General features: G+C 41.4%; 1 protein-coding gene across 8 annotated transcripts in view; it reads left to right on the top strand.

Moving 5' to 3' along the window:
* Grip (Glutamate receptor interacting protein) overlaps nucleotides 1–20,000 on the top strand; it is a 45,422-nt gene that overhangs the window by 13,293 nt on the left and 12,129 nt on the right. For 6 of the 8 annotated variants that reach the window (XM_043028706.2, XM_043028709.2, XM_043028705.2 and 3 more), the window contains exon 1: nucleotides 14,649–15,937. The exons of the other annotated variants lie outside the window; for them this stretch is intronic. In XM_043028706.2, coding sequence (XP_042884640.2) covers nucleotides 14,938–15,937 — 1,000 coding nt within the window. In that variant the 5' untranslated portion in view covers nucleotides 14,649–14,937. Of the gene's footprint in view, nucleotides 1–14,648; nucleotides 15,938–20,000 lie in introns of those variants that run through there. 8 annotated transcript variants of the gene reach the window in all.

Below are 20,000 nucleotides of genomic sequence, written 5' to 3'. Positions count from 1 at the left end.
CCTCTTACAAAATTCTCTGAAATGAAATTATGGAGAAGTTCGGAAGCACTTTCGAACTCATAATCACCCGGTACAAGTAACTAATCCACGACGTTAAGCTCCTTTTGTAACGCATCCCCCCTACCCCCCACCCAACACCCTCTCCCCTTCCCCTTCCCCTTCCCCTTCCTAAGACCACAGATTCCTACGTCACGGTCGAAGTCTTGATAAATTAGGTCGCGCTGTAGACATGCTCGCGCGCCATTTTTTCCCCCTTTCCCCCTCCTACCTTCTGTCTTCCCCTCTCTCTCTCTCCCATCTCCCTCCTCCTCCTCCCATCTCCCTCCTCCCCCTCCCCCCTTCCCCACTTTAAGACTCTTCAGGTCCCGCTAATGGGAACTGATGAAACGATATTCGCTTTTGTGGAGGTCCCCTGTGTCCAAACCTATGCAAGGAATCGGGAACATATTCTTGTAAAGGAACTTTGGAAGAGGTAGAGGTACAGATAGATTTAGAGGTAGAGGTAGAGACAGCGGTGGAGGTAGAGGGAGAGGCAGAAGTAGAAGTAAAGGAGAGAGAGAGAGAGAGAGAGAGAGAGAGGGAGAGAGAGAGAGGGAGAGAGAGAGAGAGAGACAGAGACAGAGACAGAGACAGAGACAGGCAGACAGACAGACAGACAGATAGACAGACAGACAGTTAGATACACAGACAGACAGAGAGATAGACAGACAGACAGACAAACAGACAGAGGAAGATAGAAAGAAAGGGGAGATTTGTAGGAAGATGAAGATATCACGAGCAGCCTCTCTTACGGCTTTTTGGGGGATGTTTTTACCTGTTGGAGACCGAGGGGGGTTGAGTGATGAGCACACAGTGTGCTCTTGTTATGAGCTGTAAATCACATCTGCTGAGCTGTGTGAAGCCCTCATTCCTCCCGCTCCCTCACCCCCGCCCATCACCGTTCGTGCCACGCCCTCACCTCTACCATGGTTGTGTGTGGTTGGTAGGAAAGCGAATTGTTGCTATGATTTTATTATAATTTTTTTTTACCCGTGCTGTGAAATAAGCTCTGAATATTTACTGTTTATTTGTTTATCTTTTTATTTATCCTTTTATGTTAATCTATTTATTTGTCTATTATCTGTATCTATTCAGTTTATAGGGAATAATTTGTTTTACGAGCACAACATTCACATCAATTTTGAGGTCGAAGATTAAATGATTCGACATGTGCGAAGTTGCGTTGTCTATAATCAGCAGTATATTACATATTAATGAGCGTTAAAATAGTGTGTATAAATAGGTGATTATAATATAAACTAACTTCCCGGATATGGACTAAGTAAACATTCTTGAGTGTTGATATTGTATAATTATCTTGTTTTGTGGACAAAAATATAGAAAAAGGGGAGGGATATGTACATTTCCGGAGGGTCTCAAGAGACAAGCATTCATAGCATTTTAATGAAGAAAAAAACCTGTCCGTGAAAAGAAAAGATTGAGAAGAATGTTAACTTATTCTTATATTCTTATTCTTGATATGAAGATTAATTAAACGATTGAGATGGCGAGTGGATGTTTAAATAGAAATAAAAATAATAATAAAAAGATAAACAAATAAATAAATAAAATAAAAAAAAACAAGAAGAGATAGATAGAAAGCTTAATAAAATGAGAATAAAAACACGATAAATCATACTTTGAGATACATTAGAATCAGAGAAAGAGAAAGAGACAGATAAAAGAGAAACAACAAGAGAACAACGATGGGCGTGCTATAAGGATTAGTGTTGGCATGTAAGAGAACTGAAAATGAATACTGAATGGTTTGTTGACTTGAACACTTCCCACCTATGCTTTTTTTCTCCTCTCTCTCTCTCTCTCTCTTCCTTTTTTTTCTTTTCTTTGACACTCTACCTTTCACTTATTTGTTTAACGTTTTTATTTAGCTTAAAGAGACGACTTCCATTTATTCTGGTATTCAAACTCATTAGCTAGAAAGTCACCCTATGAAATACGAAAATACCTAATCACGAAGTACCTTCTAAATAAGAAGAAAAAAGAACATTCGATTATGAAAAGTGAATACATCTAATGAAAAAAAAACAAAAAAAAAAACGGACAAATCAATCACACAGATACCAATCATAAAGAACTAACCAACACGTCGAGAATTGACAAGTCATAAGCGAGTACTTTGAAGAAACACATCCGACGCGCACTCAGATCACCTGATGTGACGTAAGAAGACGTGATTAATTAAGAAGTGGTGTGACGTATCTTAACCCACCTTGACGTAGAGATGTGATAGACGGAAAAGGGTTAATTAAAGACATATCCGGAAGTCTTACCTGAGAGGGTGTATGGTTCGAGATGGTGCAAACTTGGACACCAGGTAAGTAAGACTGTTCTATTTGATGTGTATGCGGATGTGTATGTGTATATGTGTGTGTGTGTGTGTGTTTGTGTGGCTGTGTGTGTGTGTGTATGTATGTATGCGTGTCTGTGTGTGTGTGTGTGTGTGTGTGTGTGTGTGTGTGTGTTTGTGTGCGTGTGTGTGTGTGTGTGTGTGTGTGTGTCTGTCCCTGTATTCCTTACTTATACAAGTGCATTTTATCTATCTATTTATTTCTTATCTATTTCATTATCCTCATTTTATCGCAAATTTTGGAATATAATGAATATCATTGATAATCGAAATCTATTTAGAATTATCCAATAGCTAGATTTCAAACTGAAACAACCGCTGAAACCTACTACATGTTATAAATAAAACCTTTAACTTCAGTTCATCGTAATTTTAAGTTAATTCCCGTAAGACTTTTTTGTAACTCCGAACCAAAGGTCTTTCCTTCTGCCTGAGAATCAATGCCCAATGCATTACCGGCATATTCTTTAGTGGTTTTGCGTCGTGGGGTATTAACACCTAATTAAGATTGTGTAAGAAATGAGAGGTACCATTAGTGAATGTTCGCAGACAATGGTCTTGACGTAGCTGTCACTGGGTCGAATACTTTGTCCTTAGGTCACGTGATCGACATCCTCTGAATGCCGGATAAAAAAAAAACAAAAAAACATGCCTTTTTCGAGACTTTGACAAGAAATGTCTGAAGAACACGTGAGCATCTTAAATTTAGCACAGAAGAGACCAAATCTCACTCGGGTTGTTCTTGAAGATCGACATGTGCGTATTTAGGTGCCCGACACAAAGAACAGGGCGAGGTGCGTTGTCTTTGTCCTTATAGACAGAATGCTTATTAGAATTCCTCAATAATGCTGCTAAGCTAATGTTATTTCCCTCTTTATTTGTATAATGTTTATTTATACGATATCACGAACAATTATCAAATGCATATTAACTTCATAGCCCTCCTCTTTCTTTATATCATACTGTCCAGTCGTAAAGCATGGTTAAGTATCTCACCCACTCGCATCTTATAATTCAGTCAAAGGTATTTTGATAAGGCATTTTCCATTTATACCGAAAACATTTCTTTAAGGTCGACGACAGCAGCCAAATATCTCCATTAGACGCTCGCTGCCGGGCTTTTGAAGTAGAACACCCACTTCCACTCACCACCTCGTGTTTTGTCGTCGTTTTTACGTGGACACACTGACAGAATCCCTTAGAAAAAGTCTAGTTACGTTACATTTAGAACCCCCATTTTCAGCCCCAATAACATATCCATCCTGTGAGCATCTCCCTTCCCCTCGGCCGTGTCAACAAGCAAGCTGTTTACCTTCTTCTCCAGCCGCGTCTCCTTCTTTGCTCTGGCGAAGGAGATCGTCAGCTGATCGTAGACGTAGAGATCGTACCAGGAGGTTGTGTCTTGGAAGCAGCTGTAAATAAACATCTTGTCGTCACGATTTACATCTGCTCTTTAGCCGGATTAGACGGCGGGAACAAGGGCTGAAGGAGACTCTTTGTGCAATGGTTTATCCTCGACATGACACCTGGCTGCTACTTGTTTATTTTCCCGCCAATTCCATGGTTGATGTGGCCATTATCGTTCCTTCGGTCCGCAAAATCCTGGGAGACAATTGCACACAGTCAGACCACCGTTTTACAGCGCCTCCAAATCGCAACATGTGCACAGGGCAAGATCTAATGGATGTGAGTCACCTCATTAAATCTATCGCCGCGACGGAGTTAAGTCTGTGTGAACTAAAGCGCTTGATGGTTAGGGATTTATAGGGATCTAGAATTTTATACTAGAACCAAAGTTTTTGCTCAAAGAAATTAAAGGCTATCTACATTATCAGATAATTACTTTACTTGTTTTGTATTACTGATGCCCTTTGAACATATTTGGAATTTGTAAACACAATTATCAAAATAAGTTTGGTAGAGTGTTGAGTGACAGGTACGAAATAAAGTTAGATTCCGGACCTGAAAATAGAATCTAGCTTGTTGAAACTATATAACTTTATATTTATAATGAACTTATTTTGTATATCTGTTTTACTTTTTTCAAACATCATATCAATTCACGAGTATGATTTTCACATTTCAAAACATTATATACAAGCAGAAAATATAAGACACAGTAATAAAGTTAAACGCAAGTTATTCACATTCACAGTTGCAAATTATCCCCATCCTCGGCCTAAGATCCTTAGCCGTGAGGATGCAAAATGCACCGAATTTTCCTCCAACACGACACCAGCAATGTTATCGCGCATTCCCCTTGCATCCTGCAATGCCGTGAAACGCGCCCACGCCTCGGCCATCATAGATAAGGCTTCATTCAGCCCCAGCCTAGCGCCTCGGTGGATCTCCCGATACAAATTCCTCTCCATCCGAGGCGATTAACCGACGTGATTAAAGTGATTTGTTCGTCCATAGATCAGCGCAAAGTGTTCATTTACGTCGTCGTGTGGAGACTCCCTGGTTGCAGGGGATTGACGGCTCGAGCGAGGAGATGAACCCGGCGGGTGTCGTTTGCAGGGGGATCGGGTCGCAAACAGACAAACAAGGAGGGAGGGAAGATGTGGTAAAGGGGGGGGGGGGTTAGGATGAAGAAAACGGGAAGAGAAACGGTAGTTCGTGTGAGAAACGGAAGTAACGAAGTAAAACGGAGAGGATAAAGAGAGGAGATAGATGAAGAGAGAGAGAGAGAGAGAGAGAGAGAGAGAGAGAGAGAGAGAGAGAGAGAGAGAGAGAATAAATACTATAAATACTATAAGGAAGGGATGGAGGGGGTGGGGGGGTTACGATATCACGAGTCACGGGGGATTCGATCCTAACTAAGTCCCCCCTGCGGTTACGTCGGCGGTCCTGCGGTAGAAGAAACGTCAGGAGTTGGATCCCCTTCGCCCCAAAAGAAACAGATACGGGATCGAGGCGCAAGAGGGAGTGTCAGATCGTTTAAACAAGAGCTTCGTAGAATTAGATCTTGTGCGGATCGAGTCGAGTGGATAACGGGGCAAGAAGATTCGATCCACAAGGTGAGTTGGAAGGAAGTGGATAAAGGAAGACCAGATCGAGGTGGATAAAAATCTAGATGGGAATGGGATAAGAAGGGACGCGAGAGAGAGAGATAAGGAAATGACAGAAGATATAAAGAGAAATATGAAACAGATTGTTACCGTTGTCCCTGATGCCAAAACTTACTACGTCAGAGAGAGAAAAAAAACAAGTGAATAATGATATACGATATAATCTCCATTTTTCTCCTCTATTTCCGGTCTCTTTAGCTTTTTTTTTTTACTATGGTTCTCTCATTTATAATGTCTTCTCTTATTTTTTTCTCCCCTTTCGTTTATAGTTAGCATTTACTTTCTCTCCGGGTTTTAAAAGTTTCAAAGAAGAAATTCCGTTACGCAAACTTACCCGCCAACTTTTAAAATAGTAATTGTAAATGGTCTTCGCCGGAATACTTCGAACGTTTGTAGTTTATTGCAGTCATAACTATTCTTTTAGTATCGTCATATATTCTTATAACCACTACGATCCTTATCAGTGCGATCCTTATCAAAGATATTGTGACATCATCCTTACCCTTAGTGTAACATTGTGAGTATTTGCGGTCCTCGGCGCTATTATCTTGATCTTTAGTATCTTCATTGTCAACATGATTGTTATCTGTATTTTCAGTTTAGCTTGCATGTTTATTAATCAACAGCTTTATTCATATAACAATTGGCAATGACGATAACAATATTATTTAATATTGATAACGTATAATTTTGAAGTAAGAACGTACTCTTATGTAAAAAAAAATATATATATATATATATATGATATATATATATATATATATACATATATATATATATATATATATATATATATATATATATATATATATATATATATATATATATATATATATGTGTGTGTGTGTGTGTGTGTGTGTGTGTGTGTATGTGTGTGTGTGTGTGTGTGTGTGTGTGTGTGTGTGTGTATGTGTGTGTTTACTCATGAGAAGAGACTAATTCACTAAGAGAGAGAGAGAGAGAGAGAGAGAGAGAGAGAGAGAGAGAGAGAGAGAGAGAGAGAGAGAGAGAGAGAGAGAGAGAGAGAGAGAGAGAGAGAGAAAGAGAGAGGGAGGGAGGGAGAGAGAGAGAGAGAGAGAGAGAGAGAGAGAGAGAGAGAGAGAGAGAGAGAGAGAGAGAGAGAGAGAGAGAGAGAGAGAGAGAGAGAGAGAGAGAGAGAGAGAGAGAGAGAGGGGGAGGGAGAGAGAGAGAGAGAGAGAGAGAGAGAGAGGGAGAGAGAGAGAGAGAGAGGGGAGGAGGGAGAGAAAGAGAGAGAGAGAGAGAGAGAGGAGACAGACAGACAAACGGACAGACAGACAGACAGGTAGACAGGAAGGCAGACAAACAGGCAGACAGACAGACAAACAGACAAAAAGAGAGAGAGATGAAGAGAGGAAGAAAAAGAAGATAAAACAAAGATATCCTAATTTTATTGCTCAAGAATTTGTCCCATTGCACATCTATAAAGATTGCATTAATAGCTTACACAGCTGACTGGTAGGATTTGAGAGAAAAAAGGAAATCTGTTATCAAGAATATATTGCTACCCACAAAAAGGGGCAAATAAATCTTTTTGTCAGACCAACATTCGTTACAAAAAAAACAAAAACAACAACAACAATCATTCCAATAACAATAACATTTCCAAAGAGACCAGTTTCGCACCCTACTTCTCACCACCTGCTGTCAATTACTCCAACGCTATGCAGGTGGAGACCTCTAGAGGCTCGAGATTCCTTCGTAATAATTCTACGCATTCCAAACGGGTGAGTTTCGGTTGGCATGGTTGGCAGTGCTAGTTATGAGGAAGACGTACCTTGCTACTGTTGGCTGGCTACTCTTCGTTGTTTTGTAATGTTGGGCTACTGTTGATTTGCCGTTTTACTGTTGTTGTCACTCGTTTTTTGTTTTTCATCTTCGTTGTAATATGTTGGCAGTGTTGTTGGGTATTCGATAACAGTTTTATGACTATGGTGTAAAAAAGGATTGTGGGATTGGAATGTTGTGTTGTGATTTTTGGTGTAAAAAAATAAGTAGTAAAAAAGTTGTTAATGTGGGTTGTTGATAACAGTTTCGATTGATTATGGTGATGGTAAAAAAGAGTAGATGTCTGTTGGGCAATGTTGGGGATTCGATAACAGTTTTGTGATTATGGTGTAAAAAAGGAGAGTAATGTTGGCAATGTTGTTGGTGATTCGATAACAGTTTTATGACTATGGTGTAAAGAAAGGAGAGTAATGTTGGTAATGATGTCCATGCAGTTGCGATGTTGGCAATGGTCATTGTTTACGGAGCTGGGTGTTTTAGCTTTGTGCTTGTGCATGACCTAGTGGTGTTGTGGTCGCGATGAGATTTTGTTGCTTGATTGCAACATAATGTTGAATGTTTATGTTCTGTAAATTCGCTTCTTATTCGTTGTTATTTCATTATATGCAATGGATGATTATGATTCCATGTAGTGAGTGATTGAAGATCGATAAACATATATATATTTGTTTTATATGTATATTGATTTAAACGATATAAATGTAACTGGTGTAGTCAGTATTCTATGGTGCAGGCGGCGGAGTGAGTGGCGATGGTGTGTGTGTGTGTGTCACCTGCCACTGTGGTTGGAGTAGTCAGTATCTAGAACAGCCGCCCGAGACCCAGGGTAGAGCAGCTGTGGGCGGTTTGGTCAGCCCATGGGCGTCGTGGCTACAGCACGGGCGCAGTGGGCAGGGCGCAGTGGCCAGGGCGCGGGCGGCGGGGGCAGAGTAGGCCGCAGCGGTGTCGCGGGCTGGCGAGGCTCCGTCACCAACCGCACTATTCCTGGTCTGGCGCCCAGCCACGTGGTGCCACCAGGCCGCCCGTGGGCATATTTCCTCGGGAATAGTAAACCTATCATAAGCGTGGGCGTAGGCGTATGGGCCGAGGAGTGAGCTTAGACGTAGTCCCTTTACGCCCCATTCCCGGCGGTTCGTAAGGCGTCGAGCCCTTTCGTGGCACCAGCGGAAGCCTCGACCCCATTTGCGACAACATCGCGGCTGGGTGTCGAGTCGCTACTGCGGGTGCCAGCGGGCCGTCGGTACCGCCCGGGAGTGCCAGCCATTCAGTGCCGGGGTCATCGGCGGTGCGAGGAGATAGTGAAGACGGAGGAGCACCTGTATCAGCCCACACGCCCGTCGCGTTGCCGCTGTCACTCGTGGGCGCGCACGCTGGATGCAGCTACGCCAGCCAGTGTCTGTTCGCCGCGCCCTCCGTTCGCATCTCCGTGACATTGTGGTGATTAGTGATCGAAAGGGAATTAAAGAAAAATATCGGTGATGAAAATGAGAAAGAATTGTTCATTCGTGATGTAAAGTATCGCTGCAAATCTTACGTTACTTCAGTGGAAATGTGAATTATTTCTCCTGTGAAAAGTGTGATGAATATACAGATTGATCGAAAGTGTATTTCATCAGAAAAGTGGAAACAGCTTGTTTTTTTCTTGTTTTATTTATTTATTATTATTATTATTATTATTTTTTTTTTTTACAGAATGTGAATTTTAATTTTATTTCATCTAAATACATGCCAAGTTCATCGGTTAACATTCCCCTGTTTTAAAAAAAGGCCATGTATCTGTTAGTGACTTTTTCAAAGTTTTTCCAAGTCAGTTTCCTCGTCTGAGATGGTGAGATCACAAGAGACAGACTGCCAGTCGTACTGCTTCTTTCCCTTTCTTTTATTCCCCATTTGAAGTCAGTCTTCCCTATTTTCAAACCACAAACAAAATCCTCGGAGTTCGAAAAAAAGAAAAATCCAAAACCTTTCCTCTATTTCTCAGTCTTTGTACCTCATAATAACTCAAATAAAATACTTTCATATTCACGACGCTCGAAACGGTTGGTTCTTAAAACGGCGAGAGTCCTTTGTGATGCAAATCTTGAGTCCCTTGGCAAGTCTTGGGAGGATTACCTTGTGTCTTCCGTAGAGTCCGGGCGGTGTCGTCTGATGGTGCACTTGTCGAGACACTTACTCTCTATTTTGTCTGGTTTGGAAAAAAAAGTGTTGTCTCTGCCACTTTGTGTAGACGCCTATCTAAAGTATAGTGAGATGCGGAGGATGAATATATTGATGAATAACAATAATGATGATAATAAATAATAATAATGATAATAATAAAGTAAGCTCCAAATCAACAATCAAAATAGCAAGTGTGGGAAATACGAGAAAAAACTCCCCTTTCGAGTAAAGTATTTTCAAATAGTTTTTTTTTTCTTTCTTTTTTCTTTTTTTTTATTCTCTCGTTATCAGATGCGCGCGCGTGTATACATACCAGACAGTGAATCAGCTGTGGCCGCGGGATATAGTTCATCACATTCATTTTAAACTCCCATTTCCTTGAAGCAGATCGACGGGAACATTTTAAGCAGCGATTGGTGAAGTAATAGAATCCCTCCCGACAATTATGTTCAAAGTGATGTTGTTTATCGCCATGAAACGACTAAGCCTTCCTTGTACGGCTACCGGGTTCGGTCCCTACCCGCTGGTTCTTCTTGTGCCTGTATTAAACGTAATCTTTTACGAGGTGTATTTCTTACGTTACCTGCGACGATAACATAACTATTGTTTTACAGGACATTTACGCGCAGGTTTCTTTTCTAAATTGAACATATAAACGAGGGGGAAATGTCTAAAAAAAAAAAAAGAGGGGGGGAGGATAGACTGTTGGGTTCAAATTAGACTGTTAGGTTTAAATCTAATCTAAATTCGTTTATCGCTTTTTTTATGATCTCTGTCTCATCAGCAATGTAATGTTAGATAAACAGCTCTTTCATTTAAACTAAATCTTATTTTTACTTTCTTAAGCCGCCTGTTTGTTCGTCTTGGAGGCCTGTTTGACCCTCATTTTTTTCATGCCTCGAAGTGTTGTCTTTAGATCCCTGAGCAAGCTAGTTCTCCTCCCCTCTCCCCTCCCCGTCCTCTTCCGTCTTCCCCCTCCTCTTCTCCTCTCCTCTCTTTTCCTCTCCTCTCCGCTCCTCTACTCTACTCTCCTCTCCGCTCCTCTACTCTACTCTACTCTCCTCTCTTTCCTCGTCCCCTTCCCTCCTCCTTTCCTTTTCTCTCTCTCCCCCTACTTTCATCTCCTCCTCTTCCCCCTCCTCTTTCTCCCGTCCCTCTCTTCCCCCTTCTATTTTCCCTCCCCTCCTTTCTCCTTTCCTCTCCTCCCTTCTCTCCCTTTCATCTCATCCTTCCTCCTCCCTTTCCTCTCCTCCCTCCCTCCCCCCCTTTCTTCTTCTCCCTTCCCCCTCCCATCCTCCCTCCCTCCCCCCCTTTACGATGAGTTATGTTTTCTTCTTTCTTTCTTTTCTCTGGTCTTATTCACCTCACCCATGAGTCTCCCTCAACCCTCACCACCCAGAACATTTAGCTCCACGAATCACTCTGTAAACAATAGTATTTATCGTCTCGAACTAAGGCATGTTCTCTTCCTCCCCATCAGTACCATCTTTCATTACATGTAGCACTATCTTCCACCTCTTCCTCTTCTTCCTCCTCCTCCCATAATCCTCAACCTTCTTTTCCTTCTCTATATACCATATACCTTGCCCTTTCCCCATCAACGTCACAATACGCACTACACATACCCTCAGAAACCGTCTAGCTAACCTCTACCTCCGTCTTCTCTTCCCTCCTCTTCCTCTCCCACTCCCTCCCCACACCACCCCATCCTCCTCCTCCTTCTCCCTTCCTCCCGCACTATCCAACTACCACCCCTGTCTCCCCTCTCCCTCCCCTTCTCCCTCTCCCTCTCCCTCTCCCTCCCCCTCTCCCTCTCCCTCTCCCTCTCCCTCTCCCTCTCCCTCTCCCTCTCCCTCTCCCTCTCCCTCTCCCTCTCCCTCTCCCTCTCCCTCTCCCTCTCCCTCTCCCTCCCCTCCCTCCCCCTCTCCCTCTCCCTCTCCCTCTCCCTCTCCCTCTCCCTCTCCCTCCCCCTCTCCCTCTCCCGCCCCCTCCCTCCCAAAACAAGCAGCCAACACACAGCCCTTTTACCCGCCATGCACATAGATCATTCCTTAACAATGTTTGCACCGGTTCGTCTCCATAACTAACTTTTACCGCCCTCACTTCCCTCCCCTTAACCTCTGGCTGACAGGTTGTTATCTCCCCTCGGCCCTTCCCCCCTCGGCCCTTCCCCCCTCGGCGCATCCCCCTCGGCTCTTCCCCCTCGGCGCGTCCAATAACACTAGCGTTATTTGTTCGTGTTTCTTTTCGTATCTCCTTTAACTTTTTTGTTGTTGTTGTTGTTGTTTGGTTAATTTGCTCTTTTATGTTTTTCATTCTACACACACCCACACACACCCACACATATATAGGTATACATATATATATATATATATATATATATATATATATATATATATATATATATATATATGTATATGTATATATATATATATATATATATATATATATATATATATATATATACATATATATATGTATGTATACATATGTATATATAAATACATATATATAAATATATATATATATAATATATATATATATATATATATATAATATATATATAATAATATATAATATATATATATATAATATATATATATATATATATATATATATATATATATAATATATATATATATATATATAAATGTATATGCACATTTATCTCGGCATATACCAATTTATCTACTCACGTAGCAATTTGTCAATACACTATCGTTTTACCATGATATACCCTTTATTTTATTTTCATTTATTTTTTTATCTTTTTATTATCCTTATTATTATTTGTTATCTTTACCATCTTTATTTCTAGCATAACAAATTTTCCATCAATATCCACCTCAGCTTCTCTTGAAATTTTACATTTTTTTCCTCCGTATGTGTTCCGCGTCCTTCATTTTAAGTTCGTTGTCCCTCTCTTCTTTGTTGACATTCCATTTTCTTTCATGTACCAGTTTTAGTTTTGTTTTCATTTCTGAGAATGTGAGGGTTGGTGGCTAATGGAAATTACTCAATGGTAAAGTTGTGTGGTTTTGATGAAAATGACTCATTGCTTTAGTTGAGTTATTTTGATGAAAATTACTCAACTGGTTTCGCTGAGTAAATTTGATGGGAATTGCTTACTGGTATAGATGGGTAATTTTTATAGATATTGTTCACTGGTAATTGGTAATTTTGCGGGACGTTATTCAGTGACTTTCTATTCAGTGACTGTATTTCTTTTGGTGAAAATTACTCACTGGTTGTTTTTGGTAATTTTGGAGGAAACTATTTACTGATAATTGGTAATTTTGAGGAATGTCAATCAGTGATTTCTTTCTTTTCTGTTTTCCTCTTCCTTTTATCATTCTTAGTCATTTCACCAACTCGTAACGTTCAATATTCTTACCTAACTATGCTAGTTTTTAAACAATATTGATCTTCCTTCATTATTTCCCATATTCTAATATTCATTTTTATTTCTTTCTTGTGATTCTATTATCTCTGTCCCTAACTTCTGAAAAGCTTTTCATTTGTGATGTGTTTTTTTTTATCTCTCCTTTTTTTTAATTCCTCTGATTAGGTTTTCAATCTTTCCATGTCCGTCTCTTTTTATCGTTCTCACTTTCCCCTTCCCTCTCCCTTCCCTTTTCCCTTATTCTATCCTTCTATCTCTTCTTCCTGTCCTTTACTCTCTCCCTCTTGCTTGACCTCTCTTTTATTCTCACTCTTTTTCAGCCTCTCTCCCTTCCTCTCCCTTTCACTCTCGCTCTTTTTCAGCCTCTCTCTGTCTCTCTCATTCTCACTCTTGACTTCTCTTCGTCTCTCTCCCTCTCACTCTTTTTCAACTTTTCTCCCTTCTTCTTCCGCAATCTCCCTCTCTCTTTTTCAACCTCTCTCCGCCCCTCTCCCTCTCTCACATTCCTCTTCAACCTCTGTTCGTCCTACTCCCTCTCCTTCTTTTTTCACTTCTCTCTCGTCCCTCTCTCTCTCTCCCTTTTTTTTCACTTCTCTCTCGTCCCTCTCCCTCTCCCTTTTTTCACTTTTCTCTTCGTCCCTTTTCCTCCCCCTCTTTTTCCAACCTCTCCCTCTCGTTCTTCTTAAACCTCTGTCATTCCTACCCAGCGTATCGGTTTTGTCCTCCCTCAGTCATGGGCAATAAAGCGATCTAGTGTAAAAACTCGAGTTATGCCGCTAAGCTACTAGTTGTTCAAATCGACTTCTTCGATGGTTACTTACGAGACAACCAGGAAATTATGATTAGTTCTGGACTATGGGAACGATTTTTTTTTCTTTCTTTTTTTTTTTTTTTTTTTTTTTTTTTTTACACACCTGTACCCCATTGGTGTATGGTTGCCAATTCTCGATGCGCTGGTGTAGTTTTCAGCGACCTCCTTTTAAACCCGAGGGGGGAAAAAAAAGAACGATACTTGTAACTGATTGATCTGAAGGTCTGTGTCATAGAACCGACGTCGAACTAATGACTCCGTGATGATAGACTGACAAGCTGATAGATGCGACCTTCGCCGTGTCAGAACAAAGTACGCCAACTTCCGAGAATTCGTATAGAGCGTCTATAGAACTATAGTCTTTCAATGCTGTTGTTGCTGACATCAAAGAGGTATTTGTTTTAAAAGAGAAGGGGAGCCGTAATCGAATTCGGCCGTGTTTACCTTGTGTAGGGACGACGGGCTTAAATTTAATCCCCTTAGACGTCCGAGCCATGATCAGCACGTGGGGCCCAAACCCGCGCGTGGAAGCGGAAGATAAACACGTTTGTCAAATCCCGATGCGAGATTAACTTACGGTTGTCATTGGCGTTCAGAATATATCACAGAGAAGAGGGAAGTAATAAGAGTAATCATGTTTCGGTTAGTGTGCAGTGCCACGAGAATGTTGGAGTACCCGACGGCAGGCAGTGACGGGCACGGCTCTGTTGGCAAGGCATCCACTCCAAATACCAACACTTGCCTCTCTAAGGACGCCAAGACGACAACTGTTCATTCGTTGTCCAAGCTGTCTCGGGCACGGCCAGGTGTCTCAAATTAGAGAACAATGATACTTGTGGTTTAAGACACATGTAACTTTGATTAAAAGCTTGTCGTTGTTTTGAACATTCTAGAGATATGTGAGAGTTGTTTGGCACTATACGTCCCCTTAGTAAATTAGTCTTGATTGTTTTACATCTCCTTTTACATGTGTGGTTTTGTTTTCATCAGGGATTGTAGAGGAATAAATGGAGTGTTTGTGGTTCAGTACAAAATAAATTTGGTAACAGAAGAAAAATTAATTACTGCAATTTGGTGTAGATAAAAGCGAAGTGAATTGATGTAAACTGCTTTTTAGTGTTATAGTTTGTATCCTCATCTATAGCCTGGTAATCCGAATGAAAGCAGATAATTAACAGCAATGATTAGACAGTGCAGCTCAGTCAGTGTGCTTAGATGAGACACTCGCGCGTGAGTGCCAATTGCGGGTGTGTGTAGTAGGCGCGGGAGGAGCGACAGGATGTCCGGCGGGCGGCGGCTGGACTGGCGCGGGTCGTCCGGGTCCCTGTGGGGTCGCGGGCGTGACCACGGCAGCGGGACAGACAACCTGGACCTGCTGAACGGCGCCCGTCACATAGTGCCACCGTCGGGCGATGGGCGGAGCGCCACCCATGGCCGGCCGCGTCGCAAGGGGCTGCGCAAGCGCTTCCTCTCCTTGACGGAGGGCCTCACCAGCTTCCTCTCCGGCGACAAGAAGGAGAAGGAGCCGGTCAAGCGCTCCGCCTTCCGCCCCTTCGACCATTCCACCGACCTCGACGTCGACCTCGTGAGCGGCTACTGCTCCGACTACAGCTCCGACTGTCGCACGGAATACCGGCGTAAAAACAGCAACTCCAGCATGTCCTCGTTCAAGCGCAGCATGTCGCCGTGGTCGAGCCCCGTGAACGGCCGCAGCGGAGGCCAAATGGTGAGCGGCGCGGGCACTCAGAGCGGCCCCCTGGCCAGCGCCAAGCCCCAGGGCCCTGTCAAGGCGCCGCCCAGCCCGCCGCCGCGCCGCTACTCGCTCTGGGCCATGGACGTCCAGTACGACCACTACTTCTTCCCGGATCCTCTGCGACCCAACGCCCCCGTCAGCTACGTCCCGCCCCCGCCTCCGCCCGTGAAGCCGCCCCCGCCGCCCCCGCCCATCCGCTACTTCAACCTGGCACCGCCCGCGGCTTCCTCCATGAGTCGCCAGACATCCCCGCGCCCCTACCAGCCCCCGTCCCCCTCCGTGGCGAGGCTCCTGTCAGCCAAGCGGGCGTGCTCTCCGCCCTCACCCCGCTCCCACAGTCCCTTCAGGGGCGGCACACCCCCTACGCCCAGGGTCACTACGCCTCTGGGTTCACCGATATTGCGTGGGCGCAGTAAGTCCGACAGCAGAACCGAGTCGTCGCGGGCGGGGTCGGAGAGTCGGGGACACGACTCGAGGGCGGCTTGGTACCGCAGGAAGTCACAAGCGAGAAAACGGGCGCAATCACGTTAGTACAATTTGCAACATTCCACTTTAAAGACTGGTATATTTTGTAACACTCCACGTTAAGGCCTGGTACACTTTACAATATTCCACTTTAAGACCTGGTATACATTGCAACACTCCACTTTAAGACCTGGGTCGTGATTCTCAACTCATTCTATTCTCACGAGTGAATATCGTATAACATCCAACATATAAACTCTCATCATAAAAACACAAATAATCCCACAATGCTACTCAAGCTTTAAATAACCTCAGTTTCTCTTAGGATCTGAAAGGGAGAATAATTTAGTTGAACAATATTCCATTTGACGCTCGCTGTCGCACTTGAGGAACGCGGAGTCACTACACATACAATATAGTGATCTTTAAGAATGTTTATTGTTTCGAGAGAGAGTGAGGAGGGGGGAAAAGGGAGGGAGCAAGGGAGAGAAAAAAAGAGAGACAGTGAGAGATAGAGGCTGAGTGAGACAGTGAGAGAGCGAAGGTGAGAAAGATAGAAAGAAATAGAGAAAGACAGTGAGAGTGAGTAAGTGAGAGTGAGAGTGAAAGAGAGAGAGTGAGAATAAAGAGAGAGAGAGAGAGAAAGAGAGAGAACGCTCTCTCTCTCTAAACTCTTCTCTCTCTCTCTCTTTCTAAACCTCGCATCTTGCTCCATTTCTTTGCTAAAGATTTTTCAAAAATTCCGAGAATTCCACTAAAATGTGCCAATTGGTGAAAAGATTTTTTTATTTCATAAAATCCTCTCCAGGGTGTTATCTGTTTTTATGATTTTTATTTTAATCTCCTTTCGTTAATTTATCTGTTTTTTACTTATCATTTTTTTTTTTCTCTCTGTTGCAATTTATCATTAATTTTTTGAATATATATATTATTTATCTTAATCTGGGTGAGCCATTTTTTTTTTTTTCTTTATATTCTTCTTTATTTGTCTTCTTCTGCATAGATTCCTCTCTTCCTCTCTTTCCTTATTATTTATTTCTGATTTATACGTTTTCTTTTCCTTATATTTTTATTGTAAATTATGGTCAAATCGTCGCATGGAGTACAATGTAAAATATCTAAATCGGGATATGTAAAAATGAACTAAGAAGTATGTATAAATGAAAAGAAAAGAATACGCAATTATATTTTTGTTTTATTTTTTATGTTTTGTTCTTTTTTTTTTTTTTTTACTTTTTGTTTTCATTTCATTGTTTACCATTTTCATCTCATTGTCTCATTCTTTTATCAATTCTTCTGTATTGTCATGTGAAGTAGATTATCATCTGATCAAATTCTCTTCATAAATCGTATACTTGGTCTATTCGACAACATCTGTCAGACTGTCGAGAAATATTTTTTTTTTATTTTTTTTGTACATATCATGGTAGCCCATATATTGCCTTAAATTTAGGTTGTTCCCTTGTCAAATAGGCCTTAAATAGGCCTTGAAGATGATGACCAAAATAACCAAAAAAATAAAAATAAATATGATCATAATGAGTCATGGAACAAGTTATATACGAATATTCGATATTTCTCCTTAGTTATTCATTATAACTTAAACCCCTATCTCTCTCATTATGGATTCTTCTTTTTTCTCTCTCTCAAATCTCTCCTCCTCTCTCTCTCTCTCTCCTCTCTCTCTTTCTCTCTCTCTCTCTCCTCCTCCCTCTCTCTCATCTCTAAGTCTGATCTCTCTGCTCTTCTCTCTCTCTCTCTCTCTCTCTTCAGATCTCTTCCATCCTTCTCTCTCTCTCTACTCTCTCTCTCTCTCTCTCTCCTCTCTCGCTCCTCTCTCTCCCTGCTGAAAAAAGAAAAGAAAAAAAGGATAGAAAAGGAAGAAAAAAACATTTTCTGAGACGTGAAAAAAGCATGATTCAATCACGCAAAATATCAGAGAAAAATCAGATGAAAGTATATGAATTAAACGTCTTAGATCCCTCTTAGATCAGTGATAATTAACGATCAGTGCCACTTTTTTTTCTGTTCTGAGTGATCGCTCGAAGTTTTACTCTTCTAACAAACTTTTTGCATCACATTTTTTGTGAATAGTCTTGACAAGTCATTGCTCTTTTCGTTCCCTTTTTTTCTTATCTATAGAATTTCGACGATAAATAAAACGATTTCGCTCTTGCTTATTTCTTTCTCGTTCTCAAAAAAATTTCTCTCTCTCTATCATTTCCTCTCCTCTGTTCTTTATCTCTCTTTTTCATCCGATCTTTTTATCTCTTCTCTCTTTTCTCTCTTATGCTCTCGGTAATCAGAAGACTCCTCGTCGCATAAAAAAAAAGGCTCTCTGGGAAATGCTCTCTCAAACTAAAAACTCTCTGAATTTCTCTCCCCTTTTTCTCTCTTTTCTCTTCTCTCTCTTCTTTTCTCTCTTCTCTCTCTCTCTCTACTTACCAATCTCTCTCTCTCTCCCTCTCTCTTCTCTCTCTCTCTCTCTCTCTCTCTCTCTCTCTCTCTCTCTCTCTCTCTCTTTCTCTCTCCCTTCCTCTCTCTCTTCCTTTTCTCTCTCTCTTCTTCTCTTCTTTTCTTTCTCTCTCTCTCTCTCTCTCTTCTCTCTCTCTCTCTCTTCTCTCTCTTCTCTCTCTCTCTCCTCTCTCTCTCTCTTTCCCTCCATTTTTTTTTTTTATTATTTTTTTTAATCTCAGCGATATCTTTTTTTAATCTTTGAATTTTTGATCAATTTTCCGATTGCAATACTAATATTAATTTGTTTGTTTGTGAAAAGTCTCGATGAGGTGGAGATCAGTGCCACTAGCATTCTTGTTTTTTTATTTATTTATTTATTTTTGTTTTTATTATTATTATTATTTTTTTTTTTGTATCTCTCCTTTATTTTGATTATTCATCCCTTACTTCGACATGAAGTACCTCAACCAATCATAAACATCTTCCACAACTCGATGACTTTGTGAGTAAGAAAAAACCCCACCTGACCTGACCACTCGTCACCACAAAGGACCGAAACGTGTAAGAAATAGTTTATATCCTCACTAATAATTCCCACACACCGAATGCCTTCCTTAGTCTCGCGCACACTCCACGAAGCAGACAACATGGCGGTGACAAACAGGTGTAGAGGCATAAATCACCATTGATGCACCCCTTTTATGCCGGAGGAGCAGCGATGAAGTGCGTTTGAAGTACGTGATGTTTAAGGGAGGGAAATGAAGTGAGTTTGAGGTGCGTAGGTGTAAATATCATATACCTGCTCATTTCGTCCCCAGCGCAGTCGTAAAGCCAGCTAGCATACCCTACTTGGCACTGTGCTATGCATGCCTGTTGGTATTTAAGGATTTATATGCTTCTTGATGTGAGCAGGCAAGGAAGGAGGGAAAAAGTATTTGTTTTTCTTTATGTGTGATTCTGTGGCCATGTTTTGACTTGTTTAGATATGCGTGTTTATGCTCTCAAGACTGTGACTTTGTGTACTTGAGTAAATATGTATGTAAGTATATTTATACATGCGTAAAGAGATTTTGTTTGTTTTGTGTGGTTGTTTCTGCTATCCGTGCGCAGAAACCAGCTCTTTTGTGTGTGTTTTTTACTATATGTCTACTTTCATGTTTATAATTATATTACTCTACAGTAATGCACATTATAATCAGTCATTCTTTATATGGAAAAAAAGTCTTTACTGATTTATTTACACAATATAATCTTATGTTTTACACCTAACTTTACACTTCTATACATCTTATATATTATGACATGCTTACGTACGTTTACCATCGTGATGTAGTACGTTCTTCATTTACGTATTTAAAGTTCGTATGTTTACGAAAATGTGTTTTCCATCTACCATACATCTTTTTGTCTACCATACAGCTTATTTTCGTCTACCATCCAGGTCATATCCATCTATCAGACAGGTCCTCTTCGTCTACCATTCAGTTTCTTTCCATCTACCATACAGTCCATCTTTATCTACCACACAGTTCCTCTTCGTCTACCGTACAGGTTTTCCTCACCTACCAGACAGTTATCTACCACACTTTGTCTCTTCATTTCTCATACAGTTCTTCGTCATCTACCATACAGCTCTCCTTTATATACCATACAGTCCCCCCCCCCGC

The sequence above is a fragment of the Penaeus japonicus genome, unplaced genomic scaffold (genome assembly GCF_977035675.1).
Source record: "Penaeus japonicus unplaced genomic scaffold, GWHDUDI00000001_assembly GWHDUDI00000009, whole genome shotgun sequence".
Classification (NCBI taxonomy): domain Eukaryota; kingdom Metazoa; phylum Arthropoda; class Malacostraca; order Decapoda; family Penaeidae; genus Penaeus; species Penaeus japonicus.
The sequence above is the reverse complement of the archived record's forward strand: the minus strand, read 5'-3'. Positions and strand labels throughout refer to the sequence as shown.